At 38.8% G+C, this 15,524-nt stretch overlaps 1 protein-coding gene across 2 annotated transcripts in view; it reads left to right on the forward strand.

Moving 5' to 3' along the window:
- Window positions 1-1,398: 1,398 nt before the first annotated feature.
- The window catches only part of caln1 (calneuron 1), a 58,454-nt gene continuing 44,328 nt past the window's right edge, over window positions 1,399-15,524 (forward strand). The window contains exons 1-3 of one of the 2 annotated variants that reach the window (XM_025898371.1): window positions 1,399-1,955; window positions 2,950-3,539; window positions 9,659-9,780. In XM_025898371.1, the coding sequence (XP_025754156.1) occupies window positions 3,334-3,539; window positions 9,659-9,780 (328 nt within the window). In that variant the 5' untranslated portion in view covers window positions 1,399-1,955; window positions 2,950-3,333. The remainder of the gene's footprint in view (window positions 1,956-2,949; window positions 3,540-9,658; window positions 9,781-15,524) is intronic. The other variant, XM_003459439.5, reaches the window with a different exon arrangement.

Here is a 15,524-nt window from a genome sequence, read left to right on the forward strand (position 1 = left end):
TTTCTGGGAACAGCTTCCATTAACAATTAAAATGTGAACTGGCAACACTGAAAAGCAAAAGATGTATCACTCTCACAGTAACTTTGAACAAAAAGTAACCAAACTGAACAACACACTCAACCGATATTAAACAAAGGGCCATGTGTGCCTGCTGAGACATGAGAACATGAGAAACACCTATCTAATTAGGTCTGCAGTTTATTCAACTCAAACTGGTATAGTAAAGGAGGTTGAGGTAGACAGCTTCCTCTCTCATACTAGGTACCAGATACTCTCAGACTTCCTGGGAGATGTCCGTGGTTTGCTCACCGCTGTTCTCTCACAGTATTTCTCCTCATTAATATTAGGAGGTAAACTAATCCCCTGTTTCCGTTTGAATCTGCCTGCATGTCCACCAGTAAGACAAAATATCCTTAAGGCAATATATCATATACATTATCAGAGCACCAAATACAGACATTTAACAACATGCAGTGAAAAAGAAGAAATTTGGGAATGTGGTGATGGTGGTAGTGATAAATAGAGGGGTGGAAAAAATCTGGAAAGCTATTAGTTAATGAGACACATCATAAAAAAAGACTAATAATGACACAATGTGAAGTAAATACATCCACTTCTTTTCTTATGGGCTTTTTAGGGGTCTTTCTTTCTTCACATCATATTATACTGTATAGTAGATGACTGTCTGGCAGTGCACTGAGAATCAGAATTGCTTTTGCTTTTTGTTTGGGCAACATATCAGGATAGTAACGTTATTTTTAGCAGCAGCTTTCAGCTATAATTTCTTCTTCTTCTTCTTCTCCTATACAGGATAACTTCATTCTGTAAACACACATCTCTGCTCAGTTTTGAACTTCTTTCATTATAAATTTCACTTTTTCTAAAGCGACATGTTGTTCGAAAGAACACACTGCACCTGCAGAATGTCAGTGCAAGCCTTTCTGATATATTCAGTCATTCATCCGAGAGTTTGTTGCCGTTTTTAGTCATCAGTCTTGTTTTGGTTTCTGGTAAACATAAGCCATTGTTCAGCAGTCTGAAGTGGAGAGAGAATGTGTGATTAAGGCTTTGTTTGGTGAAGCAGGGCAGAAATGATGACTGAGCTTTGGTGAAAAACCTGTAAAAACTAAGCTTTCTGAGGAGCAAATACCTGAATATTGGAGCAGCGAGGAGAAATTGTTGTATTGTATTGGAAACAGAATGTATTAGGAAATGTGTTTTCTGTTGTTGGCAGTAAATTAATTTGAAATAATCCTAAAAAACACACACTTATTTTGGCTGGTTTGGCACGATGTCACGTCTGAAATTCTGAGAAGAGGCGTGGTAACCAGAAGAAATGTGTCTGGTTAGGTATTTTCAAAACGTTGCAGGTGTTTCCTCTGCTTGAAAATGAGACGATAGACCACGATATAAGCAAACAAGTAAAAGCAGCCAATCCGCTGCTTTCCTGCTCGGTTGCGTATTGGGTTGGATTGAAGCGTCTCCGTTGGGCACTGGGCTGCTCTCATCAATCGTACTGACGCTCGGCACTTGTGTGTGTGGATCTTCACTCCTTGGATTGTGACTTTGAAACAACAGACCCAGGGCAGTGATTTTTTCCTGATTAGATTCCGCAGTCTCTGTGAATATTAGAGGCTACAGCTACAAGATAAAATATTTTAAATGCTGATGAGAGTTAGGCAAAAAAGTGCAACTCGAATAGATGTGTCCAACTGCTGCTGGACTTCAGAAGCTATTAAAACACACGCTGCCCTGCCGGTGTAGCATGGCCACGCTGCACTGTCAAAACAAAGGAATAACTAACTAATAAGAAAGCAATCAACAGGATCATCGTCGTCAGGATCGATCGACAAGGCTGATTGAGGAGTACACCCCAAGTCTCTAAACTGGAGCCTACTGCGAGCATCGATTAACGGATTTGACAGATCACCTTCAGACATCTAACAGCCTCAGAGGTAAGCAGTGAAATTCAGACTATAAAATATCTTCACTGGGAAATGAATAGGCTGCAGCGTATCATTGGAGTATGGGGATTTTTTTGTTTGTCCGCATTTAATCACACAAGTGCTGCGCTCAGCCCCACACCTGTTGTTGTTTGGCCCGGTCAGAACCAGCGGATGTCCACTCGTAAGAATCTGCGGGTGATTTTCGCTGCAGTTTTATGTGCCTATGCAGACACTGTGGAGACTGGGTGAAAAATAGGCTTGAACATAAGTCCGCTTGATACTTCGTTTTCCCTTCTATGCACTGACATTTGCGCAAGATTCCAGTCTAATAAAGTCTAGCACATTGTTCCTTTAAAAAAAAACATGATCGTGGGCCAGCTTAAGCAAAATCGGGTTGAGATATATTTTCGACTGAAGTAGGTATTTCTGAGACTCATGTGAGCTTTGATTCAAACAGCATAAGATCTGAGCTGAAGGTGTTTAAATGAGAGGGGGGAATGCTGTTAGTGATGATGGTAGCTGTTGGAAAATGTCATTTCTATCACACTGATGACAAGAAAGTGCGGAAAGTGTCTGTCTTGTATGCATCTTGGGTCGATGTGAGGAAAGACTTCTCACTGTGGACCCCCTGCCGGGACGCCGCCCCCCTTCCACCATCCCCATCCTCCTGTTGCGAGACATCCAGCGCGCACTCTTGCTCCACACGGTGGCGCACGCTCTTATAAGACTCTCCCAACATGTGTCGCTCTCTGTGGTTTCTCCCAGCATCCCCGTGTAGACCTGCAGAGCGCACTGTAAGCAAAATCCACTGGGTTATTAGGACCGTCTGTACAAAAACACACGTTCAGCCTCTTTCACGTTACCTGTCACTCTTCTTTCTGTTTCCCTGTTTTTCGTATTTTTTCGTCTCTAATTAATCTCTAATAATTCACTTGTCTTTATTTTCCTTTCCTTCCTCTGTATCTCTCTTTCTTTTCGCCTCGCCCTTTCTCTCTCTCTGTAGCTTCTCCGTGTGTACTTTGCCAGTACAGCCGCAGGCAGGCAAGCAGAGCTGAGTCTGTCATTGGGACTCACTAATGAGCCCTCACTCCATTTCCCCATGTGGAGGAATGTTTGCGCTGTAGAGTGAGCGACCGAGTAAAGGGGGTGAGAGAGGGAGTCACAGACAGGGGAGGGAGGGACGGAGGGAGTGAGTAAGGAGCCAAGGAGTGGAGTGTGAGAGGAGCTACCGTACCTGCTGCTCTCACTGCTCAAATATTAACAACGGATTTCAGGGAACTGATGCTGCTGCTCTGGGACAAACCCAAACTGTGGAGGCAGCCGGGTTCAGTGGTTTGTGGACAGGCACTGTGCTGCTGCTGCTGGAGGCACTGCATATAAAAGACTGATGGAGGAGGAGGTCACAGAGCCGGATCCTCAGATGGTGGAGCCCTCCAGCATGCCATCGCCAGGGACACATGCGGAGGTAAATGGAGACTTGCCGGGCAACCCATACCTGAGGGATGATGGGACAGTGGACGTGGTGGAGAGTCCGGCAAGGGAGCCTGTTGTGCTGCAGTATCCTACAGAGTACAATCTCAGCCAGCAGTGTGGGTAAGAATCATCATATGGGAGAAACAGAGAAAGGGTCTGTTGCTGCAGGGAGCAGCTGATAATATGTGCAGAGAGGTAGCACTTCTGTGGAACACTCCCGTCTTTTCTTTTCTCAGTTTGGAGATTGAATTCAGCTTTGCAGTGATGGTTTGATGAATTGGCTTTGCACTCACTTGGCTGATGTTTAAACCCCTTGTGTGCCTTTGCTGCCCAGTCCATGGCACTGGAAGTCATTGAGCCACAATTTGATTTCACAAAAAGTCCATATTTCATTGACGTATGGAAATGTTTTTCATGTTATGATTTCAACAGATATTTGTTTTATTGCCTGTTGTGACTTGTTGCCTTACACACCATTCCAATAGATAAAGTTGAATGATCAAAAGCAACAGGCAATTAAATCAGCGTCACCATGACTTTTGAGGAGGGATTACTTTGTTTTCGGGTCAGTTTTAGCAGCTGTGTTGTGCATTCGCTGTGTTGTATAATATCGTCTTATGGTCACTGTGTTTACACAAATCCATGTGAAGAAACTGAGTCATCAGATGGCACCAAAGAGCCTCACACCACAGAAACACCATTGTAACCAAAATGACCAACTGCTGGTTTGGTCTGGAAATTATTATTTTTTCATTGTTTTTATTTTAACATCTGTCATTTCTCTAATTGGCAATTTTTATGACCAGTTGTGAGACTATGCTCTCGTTTTAATCTCTATGATGAAAAATGATCTAACTACACACAAAGTTTCTGCTGCATTTATTTCTGTGGTTGGACCTTTTTAAGAAATCTGCCAGTGTAGCCAAACTTCAGTCTGTGACATCACATCAGGTGGTTTTGTTTTGCTGTTACATCTTTGATGGAGAATGTATTTTTACACAAAGCTGTCACTGTATTATGTCCTTTACGAAGCTGATCTTGTGGCTGGAGCGGCTGCTGTTGGTACACATTGTTCTCCTCGTGTCCCGCTCTGTATTGGCCCATTGCTGTTGGCTGTTGTTCTGCGGGGTCTGATGTAAGAAACTGCCATCTGGCCTCCTTGTCATGCAGGAAGCTCTGAGTAAGGCTGTGCTCTTTTCATCAGGTTGTGCTTTTTTTCAAAAGTGAAACCTCAGAAGTGAGGACAGACTGCTTTTGCACTTTTGATGCGGTCATGGGTCAATTAGTGACTTCTTATAGGAGAAGAGAGGTGAGGGATTCAGAGGACTGACTGAGTTGTTTGTGTAGTTATGAGGCAAAGCATCATTATATTGGTGAAACTCCATTTGATCATTTATATCATATCATATATTTTTTGTTCAGAGAGACAGTGCCTGTTTCTGGACATTTACATACAGTTACAGCATGAATACACCTTAAATAGAAGTCCATCGTGCTTCAATTGTAGTGCTAAAATTATATGTAAATTATTGATTTGAAAGAATGTACTTTTATTACAGCGTAATTTTATTATATTCAAACAAACATTTAAAAAGAGCATTTGGGGAGTAGCTGCCTGTAAAAATGAAATATTTTGTTTTTTATTATGTCATTTTGGATTGTCTTGGCTTTTGATGTGCATTTTCAACATTATTTTTGTGACTGTAATCTTTGTCATCCAGTTGATGGACAGTTTGCAGTGGAATGAGTTCTTCATGTCTTCCCGCCAGTTATTTGAGGACATGAGACATTTTAATGGCAGCTGCATAATTGCAGCTTACGGCTTCTTCCTTTAGGATCAAACAGCTTTGATTACTCATGTCACCTTTGTATTATCCTTGAAGTGTCACAAGTAATGCTTTCCCCGTAAGGCATGCGACTTTGGTGAGATTTTATTTATGTCTCAGGTATAATGATGTTCATTTTTGCAGTGACCCAGCCTTTACAGGACTAGAAAGACTTAAAAGTATTAAATTGGTGCATTAATAGTTTGTTCTCTCTTCAGCTAATGTGTAATACTAATATTTAAAGTGATTAAAATGCTTTGGAGCATTTACAGCTTTGTTTTCAAATGGCATTTAATTTTCTCAGATTTGCCAACTTCAAATAAAAAGTGGCTTTTAAAATGTCTTTCTTATATTAATGATTGTCATCCGTATTTAAACAACCATCTACCATGAGTCATCTGTGGGAACTTTAATCATAAAAAAAGGAAACATGAGCTTCACTTTGCTCATACTCAACTTCAGCCTTTTTTTTTTTAACCATAACTGTTAAAAACATTCATGGACTTGATCTGTTTTTAAAATCATGTTCGCGGTTAAGTTTTAATTCAAGGTTTGTGGTTAGACAGTGCAGAACAGTTCTGTGTTCTTTTTTTCAAGCTTTTAATCTTATTACTTTTATCTTTGGGAGGAAAGTTGAGGATCTAAAAAATTAGAGACTTCAGACTTTTATCTGTGACCAACTCTTTCTCACCTGTCACATTTAGCTGTCACTTCTAGTACAGAACCTCTTAAAAATTCAAGACTCTTGAAGAGTGATCATATGGTAGAAACAGATTTAAGCTTAAAGTTGGAGCACAGGAAATGGCAAAGTGACAGCTCGCCCCATGATTAAATGCCACAGGTCCCATCACAGCTAGTGCGACCATCAACAATAGTGTTCAGTCAATTCATACATTGTCCTTGAGCCAGATTCTGACTCCTAGCTCACTCCCTCACAGACTGAAAGTCACTTTGTGTAACAGCATCAGCTAATGGCCTCAACCTATTGTAAAATTTGAGTTACTATCCTATAAAACTATAGGGCAGCTTCCATCTGCTTTTAGTGCCATGCTCTTTTGTGAATTTACATAAAACGTACTTTTGTGCAAAATATCTTCTAATCCATTCTAGTAAAAATGAAACAATTAGTGGATTAATTGCTTTATGGATAGTCTCTTAAATGTGTGAGGATATGGTGCTTTTCTTAATTCTATGTCATTGTGAGCTGGATTTTAGGCTTTTTGTCAGTCAGAACGAGCACAGCGACGACATTCGAGCGGATCATGTTGTAATGTTTCTAAAACATTTAAATAAGTAAACGAGTGAAACGAGTTGTTTGTAACTGTTTGTAATCATCCATCTTCAAATACATATACAGAATCTGTCAAAGCAGCCATTTCAGTAAAATCCTCAGGAACATCTGCTGATTTCTGTGGTTCACTTTTATCAGGCACTCAATCTGAGTATTAAATTCCATGATCTTGCCTCCTTTTTCCGTTCAAATGATATATATCTCACAGCATGCAGAGAGTAAGGATTAGATGAAGGGAAAAATGGATGTGGTCTTGGTTGATGCGATCACTTCTGATTTAAGTGATTACTGTATGCTTTGTTCCTGAAGGGCAAATTAGCTTCTTCAGCTGAGACCTTGATCAATTTAATCAGATCTAATGTTGCTGAAAACTGTGAAGCGCTCTGTTCTACACTGTCTTTCCAAGGGGTTGAAGGTCAGTGTTTCATCGTCTCAGCACATTATCTCACACTTTATCTTTTGCGTTATTAAACACCATATCCTTGAGATATTTTAGTAAAATGTTATCTAAATCTTAGCTTTTCTTAATGTCCCATAGCCTTGATGTGTAATTAGATAGCTCTATTTATTTTTATATTTTAGTCTTTTTTTTCCTTTACAATTTGGAATTGAAACGTAAATTGACATATTTGGCATGAACAAATAAATATTTTGTGCCATTAACTTTAAGAGGTCAGTCAGTCAGCTATTTCAGTTTTAACATTTACCTTAATTTCCACTGTCACTAAAAATACTGTATACACCATAAATATGTGCAGTGGTAGGAAGATTGTAAGCAGCCAGTATTTACACAAGACTGTATATTCCTCTACAAACCTATCAGGAAGTGTTTTACAGTGTGCATTTTATTAAACAAATCTTAGTCAAATCAAATGATAGCATGAATAGCATATGAGGAAGAGATCGAAGGAATTGTGATGGAGTGGTGTGGGCATAACTGAATCAGCAGAGTGATAGCGGGAAGTGTCAGATTGAAATGTGTGAAGATCTGAAATGGCTAATACCACTGACTTCAGTGCTCTGCTTGAACTAACATCATGCTTCATTTATGTATTCCAAGATGATTCTTTACTCTATAAATGTGTGGAAATAATGGAAAATGTCTGCCACAGCACCATTTCAGGTTAAACCCAGTATAACTTAAAGGTCATCCTTGATTTGGGGAATTTAAGGAAAAAATGTCAACATGTGATGCATTTTCAACCAAACAACTACTAAACTGGGTTTTTGGTGAGGTCAGGTACACAGATGACTGATTTTAAAAAAACAACAACTCAAAAATTCAATTACTGCTGGTGTTCAAAGTTCCAGCAATCCAACAGAATAATAATTCTAGCTTGCACTTAAAATCTCACTATCTGTTAAGATGCTCAACAACCATCCCATGAATGTAAAAAGTAAGAATTGGATTTCTGCTTCTGAGTGTTATTATGTCATTAATTCTTAGTCTTGATTAGTGTGAGCTTTCTGCTGAATACAGAATCTAATGACAGTGAGAAAACTCACAATGGAAGCCACAATTTCCCTCCACCCTGAGAGTACACACAGTGCTGTTTGATCCTAGAAAACCAAAAGTTTGCACCACAAACTGCCTTTTAATTAATTTGTGTCTCCATTGTCTGCTTTCAAAATATTTTCAATATGATTCTTGTTATCATAATAAGCCATGTGTTGATTTCTGATATGAATTGAAATTCCGCCCTTGCATGGTCAACCATTCTGACCAATATTTCCCCAGGCAACACAAATGCAGAAAAGTACCTGTGTAAATCAGCTGACAACATGTGGGTTGGCTCGTAGCGATAAAGTTGAAAGAGCGGACAAGAGGGATGATTGTAATATTCAAAATGACAGCTGAGAAATGGCTGAATAATTGATGAATTAGGAAATGAAAAATCCTGACATTACGCGCAAGAAAAAGCTGCTCCTAATAGGCGGAGCCGGAGACGTCTTGATGTGCATGCTTATTAAACTGACAAACATGCAAGATGCAGAGACCAGTTGTGAACTGCAAGGCGACAGATGGCTGGTCGTTGTTGCAGGATGTAGGAAAAAAAACTTTCAAGATAAAAGAAATAAACAAAGACGGAAATATTAATGTATAACTATAAACTCCTCTAAAACCTTCAATGAAGGCTAAGGAAAGATCACCCCTGGCTTATGGTTGTTGTTATTTTGGTTTGCAAGAAGAATGAGCAGCATGCCTTTGTCATAAAAACCTCTAAATATAAACTAACAGATTTTGAGGGCATAAAATTACTGTAACCCTAAGAGTGTAAAATCTTTTCCCTTTTCACATTTAGATGTATTCTAAATATTTTTGTCTAAGCTCCCATAACTGTGAGATGTATGAAACTCTGCTCTGCTGTCAACTTAACCCGTAAATGAGATAAAACAATGAAAAATGTGATTCTTTAGTTTGGTGCAGATCACTCAGTTCATTCTAAAAATCCTCCATTATGTCAAAGAAGCATTTCCTCAAAGGGCTCATCTAGAAGAAATCCTGTTGGAAAGAAGGAAGTATCGCTCAGATCTCAGTGCTTTTACTTTCCTCCTGTGCCCTTGAGCTTTAATTTATTGAATAATTAATTACTTCAGACTCATTTGCACCTACATTGCACACAGGCATGCTCATATGCACCTAACGTAGACATGAATTCAGCACATTCACCTCAAGCTACACGCTGTGTTACTTTCCATTTAGTGAATGAGTTCTGTTTCATTTATGAAGCTTGTTTATGCCGTGCCTATTGGGTTTGTTTTAGCAGTGCCAGAGTCACAAATGAGCGAAACTGTAGCTTTAAAATCTGATTATTTCTTATTTTCTTCTTGACTTAATTGTAAGTTTTGTTTGAAAGGGAACCTGTGCAGCTCGCAAATCACTTCTCATAGTTTTTTCTTTTTCTGTGGCTAAGTTAAATCCCTAATAAGTTAATTCTACAGTGATGTTGCGGGGACCATGAAATGTCACACAGAGGAGCTGCTGTTTTTAGAAACGTGTGAGCTGGGCTTTTAATTGTTTGTTTGTGTTTGGAATTAATCCTCCAAGAGAGAAGACTCCCGTACAGCTCCTCTTTTCTACCCTCACTGCTGTCTAAATGATTTCTTCTCTTGTCTTTCAGGGAGAAGATGCCGTTCCACCATGTAACGGCAGGCCTGCTCTACAAGGGGAACTACCTGAGCCGCTCGCTGTCTGACAGTGACAGCGATGTGCTGGCCAGCATCTCTGTTGAGGAGCTTGACGGTAAGACTCCTCTGTAAACTGGCTACTGTCCTCCCTTCCTTATGCTTAATGATTTATTCAAAGTGAATGGGCTGCTTACAATCTTCCTACCTCCATAGTAATTGGCAACATCTTGCAGCCAATATATTAATATTCATTACTCCTATATGTTGTTACTCAAACCTGAGAAGAAAATCATCCATAAAGGATCTTCTATTAAAAAATAAATAAAAAATTATGTGTTTTGTGTCTTCAACAAAAGCAAATCCAGGTTAAGGCTTTTATTCACCAACTGTTAACTTATTTATGCAAAAAACACAAGTCCAGGCCTTGAGTTAAAAAAACAAAACACACTTTTTAGACTTAAATAGTGTGACCTGGAAACGTTGCTGCATACAAATGATTATAAATCCACTGCAGCTTCATGTTTAGTTACACTTCATGCTAGCTTAAGAAAGGTGTAGGAACAGAGTTAAAGGAAAAAGTTACAAAAAGTTAGAGAACAATTAGCCTGTAATTGAAATCCAACAAAGGTATTGAACATTTAAAGGATATTTGACTGTGTAAAGGGAAAAAATGATGTGTTTTAAAAAAACAAACAAGTATTTTGGACGATAAGCCTGTGCACACTGTAGCCTCCAAACCTATGTGGATCTCTTTTTTCCCCCCAAAAGAGTCTGTGCTGTTCATTTTATTGCCAGAAACGCTTTGAGAGACAATGCGGCGCTACAACACGAGCAGCATCTGCCTCATCGAGTCAACCAGCCACAGAAATGCAGTATTCTCTACATAGCTTATCTAACCAGGAGCATTTGTGGTCTGCTGGCCTCTCTCTGCCTCAGACGTTGTGTTTATGAACCCTTTGTTTTGCAGTATGTCTGAGAGTAATCACCCGGGCCCGTACAACACAAACCTGATCAATAATGGTCTGCCGGAGTCAGCAATAGCAGCCTCACAGGTAGCAAACAAGCTAGACTTCCCAAGACCTTGAAAATATTAATCTTTTGATGCAACATTAAGCTGCTGCCTGGAAAATTGGCATTGCAAGGCATGGTAATGGCCAGATACTCTGTCAGGGTGGAGTTTTAATATGCATGAAGGGATTTGCTGTGTGTGAATTCCTCATTCCTGTTTCAATGGGTTCACGCTGTTTAGTGAATAGGAAATGATCTGTGGTTATAGGGTCCTGATGAGGTCCATTTAAAAACGCTATGACTGAGTCACTGTAGCCTGCCAGCACTGTAATTACTGCATAAGTATTTACCCTGAATTATATGCTGGATGGTATTACAGTGGGTTTGCAGACAGGTCACTAGTTTGGATAGTGAAAGTCAGTAGAACCAGGTGTGACTCACTCAGGCCAGCATAACTGATATTGTTAACAAAATGTGTCTCATTCGTGCAGGTTAGTTTTCCCAATGATGTCTGTGATTACTACCAATGTCCAATATATCATTTAGAAATTAAAGAAGAAACAAGAAGCTTTTCTGGGGAATTGCATGTTGGAATAAAACCATGACTTCTGGTGAGGGGAGCAACTGTGTGCTTGGCTGTCTGCAGGTGCAGTGTGAAGTTTTGTGCCAACTAGAGGATGTGAAGAGGGGACTGTCGGTGATGATCCTAATTTTTAGTATTGATTAGTTTTTTAAAACATCTATGGTATGGTAAGGTAGAGTTCCAGAAGTTATACATCTTACGATATTCCAGAATATTAGCCTGCTTTCATGTGTATTTGGGATCTTTGTCCTCTTGGAACACCCAGTTGTGTCCAAGTTTTAACCTTCCAGATGTTGATTTGAGGTGAAGTTGAAGAGTTTGGAGGTAGTTCTCCTTCCTCAGTATTCCATCCACTTTGTGCAATGTACCAGTACCACTTGCAACAAAACAGCCCCAGTGCATGCTGTTACCACCACCAAGCTTGACAGTTGATACAGAGTTTCAAAGGCTCACATTTATTCATGCAAGCATATCTTTTTTCATTGAGGCCAATCTTTATCTTGTCTGACCATAAAACTTTACTCGAGAAGCCATTTGGCTTGTCCAAGTGGGCAGCTACAAATTTCAGTCAAGCTTGAAAGTGTTGATTTTTGAGCAGGAGCTTCTTTGTTAAGCCACACCCTCTCAGTTCATGGTGATATAAAACTCAATTTATTGTGAACAGTGATGCTGGTGATCCAGCAGTTTCCTGGTTCCTGAACATCTCAGGCAATTTCCTCTCATCTGAGGGTGACAGTTTGAGTGCTCATCCAGACTTTGGTAAAATGGTGTCCAAATAACTTGTACTTGTCTACAATTCTTTGAACTTTGAATCTACAGTTGTTTAAAATTGACTCCAAGAGACTTTTCTATCTTGCGTAAATCTACAGTTTTCAATCATTAGAAGATCTTTAGATTGTCACTGACTCTGACTTTCCCATTGTTATGAGTATTGTTTAATCCAGTGAGTGCTGTCTAACAAATCCATCTTATCCTGACAAAGAGAAACTAACAGCTATATTCAATAGTGATCACTAATAGGTTAATAGGCCTTGGCCTTGTAAAGTTAAAAACATTATAGAATCTTCAGCACTACTTATTAAAAAGTTATTTGAGCCTGTATGTCCATCCAAAATAAATTCAAATTTGTGCACCCAATTTTTTTTGTTTTTTAGAGTCATTAAAGATGTTTGTGGGGCAATCATTCCACCCTGGAAAAATAACAAACTTGTAAACTTTTAACCCCTGTAGCCCTTCAGTTTCAGTCCCCTGATACAGATTACTCAGCCTCCGCATTCTGCACATGCAACCCTTCTGCTTAACAATATTTACTGTTTGTCCAGGGGTATTAAAACCTTGCAGCTGCAGGCTGAGCTGTCATAGGACTGGTAGTGTGAAATCATTCAGCTGTTGAGTTTGTTGTTAAGTTTGTTAATGTTTTATCTCTCAGGAGGAGCTGCTGTTGCCAGCAGGGATTACTGGAGATAACAGCAGGCTCTTAAGTGTTTCTTACAGTAGGTACACCACTGTAAGATTTAAAATATGTCAGTCATTAAGAGACTGCTGGCAGTTGCTCACCAGAAGCTGCACTGAAAAGAAGGGCCACTTTAATATGTGAGGTTCACTTACAAAGGATGATCCTGACCAGTGTTTTCACTCCATGTTACAGCATCAAAGAGGGTTCACATTTCAGTGTATTTTCTTAAAACTATAATAGGAAAATTTCTTCTAAGATGTAGGATTTATAACTAATTCTCCGAAACACACTCGATAAGCTGTTCTCTGATCATCTGAAAGTGAAATATTGCTCATGCCATTCCACACAAGCCTTTTTGTAGCATTGCCCTTGCTCTGTGACCTGAGTGTAATCTTAAGAAGCTCTAAAAGCCATTTGCACCCTCTTTGCACCTCATTGGTTTCTTTAAAAGTGGACAGTTTTTGTCTTATTCATTACATAAATTGAATTATGGTGTAAGGAAGGCCCAGAAAAGAGCTTTTTGCAGAATAATAAGCCTTTCCTAACCAAGTACAAGCACAAACAACAAAACTTCAAGAATTTTCCTGCCCTGTGTGCTCTCTGGTCCATCCGGAATCTATCAGGGAAAACCATGTTAATCTGTGGCGTTATATCCTGAAAGAACAAATTGAGCATTTATTACAAAGATGTTATTATTACATGACTCACAGTAATATTGGTGCTGTGAAGTTTCACAAAATTTATCATATTCTCATAATATTTGAAAACTGCTACTTACAGTTAATCATTTGATCTTCTGTATGCTTTGACCTTATGTGATCTCTTAGTCATGCTGTTGCTGAGTGAGGTTAGTACTCCAGGGTGAGAGTTGCATGAGGTCATTGACCTTTGGTTGCATGTGTGAATTTACAGAAACTCCTAGAGAGTCTTCATCTTTCATGTTTTATGCAAATCAGATGACTTCATCTATTACCACAGGGCAGCTTGAGAGAATTTAAATTAGTTCAAAAGTTTAAATTTCAAGACATATAATGAATTTTTAAATCGTTTTGTGACTGAAAACTAAATTTATTGAACTATTTTCACCACACAGCTGACATTTCATTCAGTGTAATTCTGAAGGTGCACTGGGACAGTTCTAGACAGACACCATAATATCCAATAGCATCGAGACACTCCACCACAAATTCAGATGACTATGCATCCACAGACGCAGACCTGGGTGAGTTCGCAGTTTTTTCTAAAGGTTTAGTGAGGGTGGTGCAAGAAATTCTTCCTGGCTCTTCTTTCACAAAGCATGCTGAGTTACACCAGATGGCAGGAAGTCTACGGGTAATTTAGAGTTCCTTCAGCCAACCTGAAGAGAGACTCAAAGAGACACACAACAAACATTTCCAACTCCAATGGGATAAAAGAAGCTGTTCCCATTGCTTCCTATGAGTACAAGGACAGTTACTAATAGGGAAGAAACTGGTTGTGCAATTAGTGCGGAGAGTACCATATGTATAGTTCTTGCAGCCTGCAACACACACAAAGAGTCACACATACAGTCACACAGTTTTCAATAAACAACTCATCTGAGGAGGAGCTTGGGGAACTGTCCATGGTGCTGCCTGTGTTTTCCTTTACCTCAGTCACACTGGGGCACCACAGAATCCAATACTTAGTCATTAACACAGCACCAAACTGAAATAATAATACTTATTATTATTATTATTATTATTATTATTATTATTATTATTATTATTATTACTATCATTATTATCAAATCAAATCAAATCAAATCAAATCACCTTTATTGTCACGTCACATGTGCAGGTACACTGGTACAGTACATGCGAGTGAAATTCTTGTGTGCAAGCTTCACAAGCAACAGAGTTGTGCAAAATACAATAACGTGCAACAAGCAAAATATAAAAATGGTTAATCTAAAAAGTAATAAATATATGTACCATATATAAAGGTATATACATTACTGAATGTGTGTACTAAATATGTTTTTCTACGTGTGTGTGTGTGTGTGTGTGTGTGTGAGTGTGTATATACATGTTTTACAAATGAAATAGAGTAAACAATAAAATAAGATATATAAAATATAAAATATACAGAGGTAGGTATGTGCAAAACAGTGGCATTAATGTACAGTATGGAGTGCATAATGTTGAAGTTCCAGTAGTGAGGGTGAGGTGTCTATGACGTGTTCAGCAGTCTGATGGCCTGGTGGAAAAAGCTGTCTCTCAGTCTGCTGGTACGGGACCGGATGCTGCAGAAGTTTTTAAATAATTATTATTATTATTTAAAAACAGTTGAAATTATAATTTAAAGTCTCTGAAAAATGTCTTCAGACATTTATCTAACAATGTAATGTTCATTCATTGTGTCTACAGCAATCAGTTATTTTATTCCCTCTGAAAATTGAAGTCAAACTGCACTTGAGGTATGATAAATATACCACTGAATTTTCTAATAATGCACTTTAAATAATCCCACAATCCAAATCAGACCTTTGAGATTTCAGAAACAAAAAACCTAATAAGAATTAGTGAAAAAAATGAAGGTACAAGTGAATAAAATCTGTTTTCTATGTAAAACAAATATACAACAATCTGTGAACATTAAAAAATAAAAAAAATAAAAATACTTTTAAGCCAAAACATTAAAACAAATACCATTTTAAAAATACCCATGTAATACTGTGTTACACAGAGAGACGGGCATCTGCTCGCACGCACACACACACACACACACACACACACACACACACACCTACACTTACAACTAATTAGAATCATAAATCAATCATTTATGCATG

This window comes from Oreochromis niloticus, linkage group LG14 (assembly GCF_001858045.2).
Source record: "Oreochromis niloticus isolate F11D_XX linkage group LG14, O_niloticus_UMD_NMBU, whole genome shotgun sequence".
Classification (NCBI taxonomy): domain Eukaryota; kingdom Metazoa; phylum Chordata; class Actinopteri; order Cichliformes; family Cichlidae; genus Oreochromis; species Oreochromis niloticus.